General features: G+C 45.2%; 1 protein-coding gene across 1 annotated transcript in view; it reads right to left on the bottom strand.

Annotated features, from left to right (window-relative positions):
- Positions 1 to 5,539, bottom strand: part of Ncf2 (neutrophil cytosolic factor 2) — a 33,981-nt gene extending 28,442 nt beyond the window's left edge. The window contains exons 1-2 of the mRNA XM_052200821.1: positions 5,150 to 5,539; positions 3,278 to 3,360 (exon numbers count right to left, since the gene is read on the bottom strand). Of these exons, the coding sequence (XP_052056781.1) occupies positions 3,278 to 3,360; positions 5,150 to 5,323 (257 nt within the window). The 5' untranslated portion in view covers positions 5,324 to 5,539. The remainder of the gene's footprint in view (positions 1 to 3,277; positions 3,361 to 5,149) is intronic.
- Positions 5,540 to 11,118: the final 5,579 nt, after the last annotated feature.

Below are 11,118 nucleotides of genomic sequence, written 5' to 3'. Positions count from 1 at the left end.
AATGTAAGAAAATGTAAGTCTTATTGGAAGGAAAGTCACAGACATAGTGAGATGGTTTCCATATGCTGAGCCCAGGTAGTGGCACCATTAGAAGATGAGCCCCCCCCCAAAAAAAGAAAGAGCAGGGGGTGGGGGGGCGCACACCTGTAATCCCAGCACTTGGGAGGCAGAGGCAGGCAGATTTCTGAGTTTGAGGCCAGCCTGGTCTACAGAGTGAGTTCCAGGACAGCCAGGGCTATACAGAGAAACCCTGTCTCGAAAAAACCAAATCCAAAAAAACCAAAGAAGAAGAAGAAGAAGAAGAAGAAGAAGAAGAAGAAGAAGAAGAAGAAGAAGAAGAAGAAGAAGAAGAAGAAGAAGAAGAAGAAGAAGAAGAAGAGGAAGAAGAAGAAGAAGAAGAAGAAGAAGAAGAAGAAGAAGAAGAAGAAGAAGAAGAAGAAGAAGAAGAAGAAGAAGAAGAAGAAGAAGAAGAGGTCCTGCTAGAGTAGGTGTGGCCTTGTTGGAGTAGGTGTGTCACTGTGGGTGTGGCCTAGAGGACCCTAGTCCTTCCTCCCTGGAGGCAAGTCTTCCACTGGCACCCTTCAGATAAAGACTTCGAAATCTCAGCTCCTCCTGCACCATGCCTGCCCAGATGCTGCACAACTAACAGCCTTCACTACCTAAAACCCTGTCTCAAAAGCAGAGAAGAGGTTGAAGAGAAGGAAGGAAAAAGGAAAGAAGGGGGGGATCCAGAAATAAGATGCAGAACTTGATCTGAATGATAATGGCTAAATCTGAGAAAAATAATCTGTCAGATTTAATCTTTAGGTCTGCAACTCTCTAATGAGGAAATAAGTGAGCCTAGCGTATTCTCAACCCTAACTATCTCGCCGAGGTCCCTAGGAATAGGAAGTGTTTTCCCTGACACACACCCAGTCTCACTCAGCGGGGCTTGCATTTGGAAGCCCATTTGTGATCCTTTTCTTTCTTTCTTTCTTTCTTTCTTTCTTTCTTTCTTTCTTTCTTTCTTTCTTTCTTTCTTCTTTCTTTCTTTCTTTCTTTCTTTCTTTCGTTCTTTCTGAAGGATTCAGCAGGATGATGAAGGGGCTTAAAGGGGGAGAGTATAGGGGGTTAGGTGAGTGTGGCTAGGCGGCGTGGGGGAAGGTGTCCAGGCGGGCCCTTGCCTGGGCACCTCTGCCCCTGAGGGACCACACACACACAGACATGGTATAGAATAGAGTTTATTCAGAATAGAGGATGGGAGTTAGTGGTAGAGAGAGAGAGGGAGAGGGAGAGAGAGAGAGAGAGAGAGAGAGAGAGAGAGAGAGAGAGAGAGAGAGAGAGAGAGAGAGAGAGTGGAGGCCGGCCATGACCACGTGGAGGGGGGGAGAAGAGCCCCAGGGGCAGAGAGGTGAGAGTATGTGGGAGAGCAGAGAGCAAAGAGAGAGAGGAGGGGCAAGTAGCCCCTCTTATAGTGGGCCAGATCTCTGGGGCGGGGCATACCTGGCTATTGCCAGGTAGGTGTGGGGTAGAGCTTAGACAAAACCCCAACACTTTCTTTCTTTCTTTCTTTCTTTCTTTCTTTCTTTCTTTCTTTCTTTCTTTCTTTCTTTCTTTCTTTCTATCTTTCTTTCTTTCTTTCTATCTTTTTATCTTTCTTTCTTTCTTTCTTTCTTTCCTTCTTTTTTTAAAGGTTTATTTGTTTATTGTGTATACAGCATTCTGCCTGCATGCATGCCTGCAGACCAGGGCATCAGACAGAGTCTACTCAGCATATGCCTGCCCTGTGCTTTGTCAGGGTGACCACCTCTGAAGTCCACTTCTGGTCCTTGTCACTAGTGCTGCCCTGGTTCAGACCCTCATTGTTCATGAGGATGACTGTGTTCACTTCCAAATTGACTTCCCAAGCACCAGTCTTCTTTGTTCATAGTCTAGAGTGATTTAATAATCCCTCAGTGATGTGCCTGAGAGCTTCTAGAAATTCACAGTCCATTCCCCTCCCTGTTCAGGGCATCCTCTGCTCCCCAGTCCCCCTTGATGCCCTGCACCCCACTGCACTCCAGCCACACCACACTTGCTCAGTTTCACTGTTGGAAAATTCTTCCTTCCACTCAGCCATTGTCCTCTTCCCTAGAATGTGAGGACACACTCAGACACATTCCTGAGTCAGTTTGCTGTCTGACTTTTCCTAAAATATGTGAAATTCACATTTTTTTTTTTTTTTGCATTTGGTTTTTTCAAGACAGGGTTTCTCTGTGTAGCCCTGGCTGTCCTGGAACTCACTCTGTAGACCAGGCTAGTCTCGAACTCAGAAATCTGCCTGCCTCTGCCTCCCAGAGTGCTGGGATTACAGGCGTGTGTCACCACCGCCTGGCAAAATTCACATTTCGAATATTATCCTTTTGGTGTGTGTGTGTGTGTGTGTGTGTTCTTTGGGCAGTTGAGGGTAGAATAGGGGGTTGAAGTTAACATCCATTCGGATTTTTTTTTGTTTTGTTCTGTTTTATCTTTTTACTTAAAACAGTGAATATCCCTAAACATGCACAAGGTGCTGGAAGGAAAGGGACTTCATTATCATACCAACATCCAGAAGCAACTAGAATGGTACACTGACCGATGCCCTGCCAGTCTGTGCAACAAATGGGTTTTAGACTAATATGGTATTTGGAAACCATTCTTTAAAATTTGCCATTAACTATAAACTCTATATCTATCTATCTATCTATCTATCTATCTATCTATCTATCTATCTATCATCTATCATCTATCTATCATCTATCTATCTATCATCTATCTATCTATCTATCTATCTATCTAAATACACACATATTTAATTTGTATTAACTTATACATATGCTGCTAACAATTTGTATTCTCATTTTTATGACAGGGTCATCCTCCCATCCCCACCCTATAGTCTAAACTGGGTTTTGCAAACACATTCAGCATGGATGAAGCCAGGATTGATTTGATTTCATGATGAGCCTTGCCTTGGCACTGCTCGGTTCCGCACAGAGAGACACAGTGAGTGTCTTCATTAGGGACACTGGCGACGGGGTTGGGTATCCAAACTTTCAGGCTCCTTGTGGCTGTGCCCTGATGACTTACAATGAAGTCAGGCTTGTCTCCCCTCCCCAGAAAAGCTCTTGCACGCTACTTCTTACATAACTACCCAGAAAAAGCAAGCCAGCCCTCCTACCCTCGGAAGCTGGAGGATATTTATCCAATACCAAGTCCACCAGAACAAAGACCGATCAGGCCGCTGTCACACTCCGGTGAATGGCTCTGGACTACTTACTTCTCCATGCTGTAGTAGAGCATTCCTCGCTGGAAGTAGGCCACTGCCAAGTGCTTGTCTCTGTTGATGCTTTTGGTGAAGGCCTGCAGGTGGAAGGGTCCGTACATGGTCACAGAGCCCGGCAGAGCGGAAGTGTGAGAATATTGCCAGGGAGAGGCAAGATGTGTGTCATAATGATTCAGCAATTCAAGGTGACAAAATTGGCCAGGGGTACAGAGGTCTTGGATCAAAATGCCCCTGGAGTCTTATTTCCTCTTTGCATAGCCTGTGGTAAATTACCTAATCTTCCATTAACCTCCCCAGCTCAGCAGATAAGAGTGCTTGCTGCCCTTCCAGAGGACCGATATACAATTCCCACCACCCGGGGCTGGAGAGATGGCTCAGTGGGTAAGAGCACTGACTGCTCTTCCAGAGGTCCTGAGTTCAATTCCCAGCACCCACATGGTGGCTCACAACCATCTGTAATGGGATCTGATGCCCTCTTCTGGTGTGTCTGGAGAGATTGATAGTACACTCACATACATAAAATAAATAAAATCTTTAAAAAAATAATAATAATATGAGAGTGATATAGTTAAAATGTATATTGTATTTGCGTGATATCAATTTATTGTATAATCATTTATATCACTAAAATAATAACAAATCAGAATACATATATAATATTATTCATATTGGATTAAACAGGAAGACAAGGATAGAGGGGATGAGAGGCCTGGCAACAGAAAAGTGGCAAGATCTTGACCAGTAAGGGAAGAAGCCAGTGATCTGAGGGTGTGAGGTGGCCTTTGATACGGCCTGGCCAAGAGTCCAGGCCTGGATATGAGAATCCAGGGCCTGGCAGAGCGTTGCCTAGGACAGTTGCCTCTGTCTGTCTCCACAGCTCTGAGGATGCAGCCCCCCAGCCCATCCCCCCAGGGGAGGAGGGGGAGAAGGCCGTCCTCCCTCCAGGTGGTGGCTAGATGGGCAGTGCTCAGTGCCACCTGCTTGTGACTGTAAAGTCTGGGCATATCAAGTCAGTTCCTCTCCTCCTGTCAAGATGAGGACAGTGTTTGTTCACCTGCTGGTCAGAGGATGACCAGTGTAAACTGGTTCTTTGGAGGTTGTGGAGGTTGGGGAGATAAAATGCTGGCCTCACAAGCTTGACAGCCTACAGAGTCCAGGTTACAAAACAAACAGGTGTGGGGCCACATCCTTTCTAATCTCAATGCCGGGGAGACAGAGCCAGGCCCTCTAGCCAGCCAAGCCTAAAGAGCAAGTTCTGGGCCAATAAGAGACCCTACCTAAAAAACAATACGAGACCCTACCTAAAAAACAAAACAACAGCAACAACAACAAAGGCCAGGTGGACAGCTCCTGAGGACTGTGAGAGGTAGTTCAGCAGGTAAAGGCGCTCGCTGTGCAATCCCAGAGATTTGGGGTTGATCACTGGAACCCAGGTAAAAATGGAAAGAGGGGACTCCACGAAGCTGTCCTTTGTGCACCGCGACAATTGTTCTTCAAGCAGGCCAAACTGATAGGATGTTATGTAAATTCCCAGAAGCCATAACAGGCATTTTACAACTGGATGCCAGGGTTAGACAGAGACAGGGTATCCAGGAGGTGTTGCAAAAGAAAACATAACCAAAGAAGTCTTCTCAAAGGGTTAAAAGATTACCTTGGGTAATGTGGAAATCTAGTAAAGAGGAGAGTATCGCCCAGGGGTGGCTCCAAAAACCTGCCCTGGGGACTTTTAAAACTACCTGCCAGACCAGGGGCAGTTAGTTGGGGCCTCCGATGCCTAGTTCTGGAGGGCTTTTGTTCCTTTCAGGCTCTGAGAGATGAGGTTTCCAGAGGGCAGAAAGGCTATAATTACAGGGGCCCTCAACTCACCTGCTCCGCGGCCTGCATGTTTTCCAGGATGGTGTGCATGCAGCCGATGTTGAAACAGATCCTCGAGTGGGGGTCCTGCACCTCGCTGAAGGCTTCCAGGGCGCCCTTCCAGTCCTTCTTGTCGGCTGAGAGCACCCCTTCGTTCCAGAGTCTGATGGCCTCAGCTAGGGACATGGTTAGGTGCTTACCAGGAGGCAGGGTGTCTCTCTCAGAGCTGCGAGCCGCTCCAGGCTTCAGGGTCCCAGCCTAGAGCGCAGAATGGGGTCGAGCCTCCCTTTGGGTGGCTTCATAGCCTCAGGAAGTTTCCCCACCGGTCAGGAACTGACGCATAAGCTAACATGAGAGAGAAAGGGAAGAGAGAAGAGGGCTGAGGAGGCTGGCTGGGAAAGGGGAAGTACACGTTAGAGGCCGTGGGCCGGTCAGTTCCTCTAAGAGCGTCTGCGCTGTCCTGGGCACCTCCTACTTGTCCCTGCCTCCCACACCCTCTCAGGTCAGGGGGACCTCAGCAGGTCTCGGCCCGGCCCTGCACTTGACTCTTTTCAACCTTGGAAGTCTTCCTTGCTCTGGTCCTCTCGGGCTGTTGGCACGCTTGTGGGAGGCAGACATGACAGCAATTACCATCTCCCTGTCTGTCTGTGAGAGGCTGAAGACATGGCTGCTTGTGTTGGTGGCTAATGAGTTCGCTAGTCTCAGTAAATACAGATTTAGGATGCCTTTACTTACTGCCCTGGTAAAGTCAAAGTTAATTTAAAAAAGAAACAAATAGACGACAATAACAACGACAACAAAACATTTCTGAGGAAAAGGGAGGTGGCGTGTCTAAATGATGAAATCTGCTGAAGTCTGGACTTCTTGATAGGCGAAATACAGTTGATGAGGGACAAATACATGAATATAGCTTTCACTTCCCCAACTGGCCTCCACGACCCATGGCTGTGATCCCCCTGCTCTGTCACAGTACACACAGTACATGCACTATCAGTTCCCTCTGATAGCCGGTGGGTCGGTTTGTAATTATGTCCCCAGCGCAGAGACAGTGTGTTTAGTCAATACTCCCCATTGTTAGCCAATGGCCTTTCGGTCAATCTTCCTCCCTAAGCATCTTATGTCAGAACCCAAGTTCTGCTCAAGTTCCTGTCTGCGGAGTCAGTGTGAGGATTAAGTCATACTATATCTCCCACAATGCCCTGAGAGAGGGTTTGTCAAAGGACAGCTCCAATATATGTCCCCAGTCCAAGTTGGGGATGTAGGGTTGGTGACAATGTAAAGCTGGTGTGTGCTTGTGTGCGTGCATGTACACACACACACACACACACACACACACACACACACACACACACACTGGATGAAGCAAGGATTCAACAAGCCCCAACAACTTTACATACATACATACATACATACATACATACATATATACACATTTGGTGGATGGAGCAAAGCTCTCACAACTTTATTTTTCCTCCCACAGTTTATATAATCCCAGCAACAATTTTCAAGCAGTACAAAAATCACAATGTACAGGTGAAAACCAAATTGTTACTAAGAACCCACATACATTTGTAACTAAGCAATTTGTTATAGACTAACAAAGTGTAAGCAGGCAAGGTAATTTTCTCAGCCAGTTCCTCTTACTGGCAGGCTGCAATTTGCAGCCACAAAGAAAGGATCAATTATTTTATTACTTATCTTAAAAAGAAATCTTATAAAACTCTTAAAAGAATCACAAATCTGAACTTTTATATAAAAAACAATCGGTCATTTCTACTTTAAATCCTCAGTGCCCACACACTCACCAACAGTTTTTATTAAATCATATCAGGAAGCTGAGGGCAAAAATGAATACAAGAAATTAATTATCATCTTATCGTCTTGACCCAGCTTTGGCAAGAAAGGCAAGTTGGCTGATGCTAATCCAACTGCCATTATTCTTGTTCCCTGACCTTAAAAATAAAAACAACTTTTACTCAATAATCAAAAGTGTACCTTTCCAAATTGTTCCCCAAGATTTTCTACATCAGAATCACTAGCAAAAACATCTTAACAACTTCACTAACAGTCTGCGTGTCCAAACTCTTCCTAAGGGTGGTTGATGTTACTAACCATCTCCATGTCTAAGTTCTTTCTGAGGTGGTGGTTGAATCATTAATCTGCTCCAGCAGCAATGCTGGAAAAAGATCAATCACTGTTATTGTAAGTGCCAATGATACTGCCCAATGAGGAGCTAGAAACCAACCCCCTTAGAGTGTTATACAACTCAGAGGTTAGGAGGGACGTGATGACCTGGAGGGCAACAAGTAGAGTGAAACTCCATGACGGCATGAAGTCCTCAGGACACACACTCCTTGCTGAGACACTCCATGAATTCTAAAGCTGTTTGCTGTTCCTTTCTACAGTGCGCCAAGTGTCCTGATTGGTTCAGTCACAAATGCTGAGTTTCATTTTTTGCTGCTTTGTTTTGTTTTCTGTCAGAAGCCATCTAGGAAAGGCCATAGCAAACAAGTGAGTCTTCTGGAGAAAGCACACCATTCTGCATGGCTGCAGTAGGGGAGCTCTGAGATGCAAGATCCTCAGAGACTTCATCCCAGGATTGCTTCTTGCTGCTGACGTGCCTTTCCTGTCACTATTGCATAGCCTAAAGATTCCTGGGCATCAGCCCACCCTATTGGGTAGCTCTCCTGCAGAATCAATATGAAGATGTATTTTCATGTAGTAATGCAGTGTAGATGAATTGATGATTTCATAATTCCTGATAATGATTTTATACTCCTAAAATAATACCAAGAATTTCAAGCCCCCTATAGAATAAAAGCTGCAAACAGAGTTTTGTAAACCTTCATGTGTCATGGGCTAATTGCTCTAGTAAAAGAAAAGAGGCTTGGAACAAATTTACATTCAAGGAAAATATTCCTTCTAGGTTAGGAATGAGGCCATGATCTGGAAACTAAAGGTCATAAACTAGAAATGAGTAATTTATTGTCGATGCAAGGATAGAAAATAAATGATGAAGTATTTATCTATACAAGACTTCAACATAATAAGGCACAAGGCAGATGATTTGTCTTGACAAAAAAAAATCTCTTGATAAAACCATGCCAACTTGGGACATAAAAACTATTGCTTTAAACTTATAATGAACTTGTGGAGCCATGAAATGCAAAATGAATATTTAGTCAGGTACATGTAAACAATTCTCCTGTAACTCCTGAGGCCTTGTTGACCCATGACATGAGCTATTACCTTAAACTTACAACAAACTTATAGAATATAAAAGTGCTTTAAAAATTATGTGATCAATTATCCTGAGAAGGTATTAAAAACCAAGAACTATAAAGTGGTGGTGTAGCCCTTTTCTGCTTCTCTCTCTCTCTCTGTGCCTGACTTTCCTTCTCTCTTTATTTTCATTCTGGTTAAGGAACTCCAGGCCTCTCACCTGGCCAGCAAGAGGCCTGAGGCAAAGAGTGAAGAGCCAGAGTAACTAAGTTTCTTTTCTTAAGCCCCTGCTGCTATCAGCAGAAGTTCATTGCCAGAAGCAATCAGCTTTTGCCAATCCCAGCCCCCCCCTACACACACACACACACACACACACACACACACACACACACACTCCCCAGTAGCAAGAGAGAGTTAAACTGCCAGAAGCCATCAGCTTTTGGCCCCAGAACAGTAAGAGAGGGTTAAAGGCCAGAGGTCATCAGCTTCTGGTCTGCCTCTCTGTGCTTCATCTCAGTACCTGAATGTCGGGGTGGGACCCCAGCAGTTTTGTTTTGTTTGCATTAGTTTTTTTTTTTATTTTGTTTTGTTTTGTTTTGAGACAAAGTTTTGCTCTCTTTTGGGGTACAATCACCCTTTTTGGTTCTGTGTCTTTTCAGAATGCAGAACTACCACATGCTATCCCTTCACAGTCCTGGGGGGAGCTCTTTCAGATAACTTTACTATTTTCTTCTGAAATGCATGATTCTGCAGAAATCACATATGCAGTTTCTTCAGCATTCTTCTTCAGTCAAGGGCTCTGGTGCCAAGGACGTCTAATGCTAAAGATGAAGCAGTTACTGATGTCACAGGAGGAGAAGCTGTTGTAACCACTTCTTACTGTGATAAGACACCCCGACAAAAACATCATAATGAAGGCAGGTTTATTTGGGCTCACCAGTCCCCAGGGTGCAGACCATCATGGTGGATGGGTCATGGTGTTCAGAACCTGAGGCAGCTGGTCACATGGCACCCACTGTCAAGAAGCAGGAAGCCAACTCATGCTCACATAGCCTTCTTCTCTCTATGCGGAGCAGGGCCCAAGTCCTGGTCTCTTTTTGTAGCAGATGCTCTACCTCAGTTAACCTAATGAGGACAATCCCTCAAAGGTGTGACCGAGGCTCATCTCAGTCCTGTCAAGTTCATAGCTCAAAGCTTCGCACTGACCTTGTTGTCACAGGAATAGGAAGAGTGTGAAGAGTTAGAAACACACTCTCAGAGCTGGAGAGAAGGCTTGGCAGTTAAGAGCATGAATGCTCTTCTGAAGGTCCTGAGTTCAAATCCCAGCAACCACGTGGTGGCTCACAACCAACCATACAGTCTTCTTGGGTGTCTGAAGACAGCTATAGCATACTTACATATAATAAATAAATAAATAAATCTTAAAAGAAGAAGAAGAACAACAACAACAAGAAGAACAAGAACAAGAACAAGAAGAAAAACACACTCTGAATGAAAAAAAGAAAGAAAGAGGAAAGGAAAAGGAATGTGACTGGTCCTAGGTATGATGCAGTGCCGCAGACCAAACTCAGTCACAGGATAACCAGGATTCTTTTGGTCCAGGAAGGCATGGGTTTGGCAAAATGACACACAGACACTAAGGTGGTTTTGGAACTGAGTGTATTATTCTGGGTATCCCCTGGTCCAGTCAAGTTAACATCTCAAATTAAGCATCACATTCATCTGTCAAAGCTTCAGTTTTCTCGAGCAGTACAAGGTGTTTGCCCATCGTTGGCCAATTGGTGCACGTGGTTAAGCTGCTTCTTCATCGTGGCCCCACTGTTGCGCTAGCCCGGGAGCTGGGGAAGGACGGCTCCTGCGCCCAGCCTCCTGGGCGACGATGGCGGCATTGCGGAGCCTGGGGAGCCGCCTGGCCCATGCCCAGCCTCCCAAGAGCACCTCCGCCTAGTCCATCCACCGCATTCTTCTCTGTGCCATGCCTGGGGCCACCCTGGACACCGGGCAATCAGTTCCAGCTGCAGCCCCTAGCCTCAGCCCAGTGAGTTAACTGGGGAGTCTCTCTGAGTAAAAAGTATAAACTGTATCTTGAATCACACCTGGTTAAGTTAAGGATGTTGTTTGGGTCAAAGACTCCCTAGGTGGGGTCTGCAAAACAGAAGCAGTTCCTCACAAGCTTCCATTAAGGCAGCTCTGAGCTCTGTACCAACTCAAATGTAAATTCTTTCTAGTTTGCCCAACACCCACCTGTTCAGCAAGGGCATGTATAAGGTTCTTCACATGTAAATATCTTCTAGTCTGGGCCTATTGTTTCAAATCCACCTGTCCTGCAAGGGTGACTATGAGGATCAAAAAACAAAAGGAACCTATAATTTTAGGGTTCCTGGAAAATGCTTTTTATACTATAGTGTCAGAGCCATACTTCATTTATATACTGTTGAGAGGTAAATGTAATTACGTAAACAACTGGAGCAAAGCGTTGCAGAATTTTCTGGCTTGTGACTTACTACAAGATGTATTCTTTTACATCTTAATTTGCTTGGTTTTTCTTAGTCCTGCCTACTAGGAAGGAGGAGAGTTTAGAAGTAAATTGCCAAGTGAGATTTTTCAGCTTCTGGATAGGGTGTTCCGGAGAGCCTCAGGAGGCATTTCTTGCCTCAGTCTGTAAAATTTTGTTTTACAGATTTCACTGGGGCCACTGTGGCTATGCAGGAGACAGTTTATTATAGCTGCGTGGGAGAACATAGCCAGAGGCAGCGACC

Source organism: Apodemus sylvaticus, chromosome 12, assembly GCF_947179515.1.
Source record: "Apodemus sylvaticus chromosome 12, mApoSyl1.1, whole genome shotgun sequence".
In the NCBI taxonomy this organism is placed as follows: domain Eukaryota; kingdom Metazoa; phylum Chordata; class Mammalia; order Rodentia; family Muridae; genus Apodemus; species Apodemus sylvaticus.
Note: the sequence above shows the minus strand (reverse complement) of the source record. Positions and strands in the feature narration are given on the sequence as shown.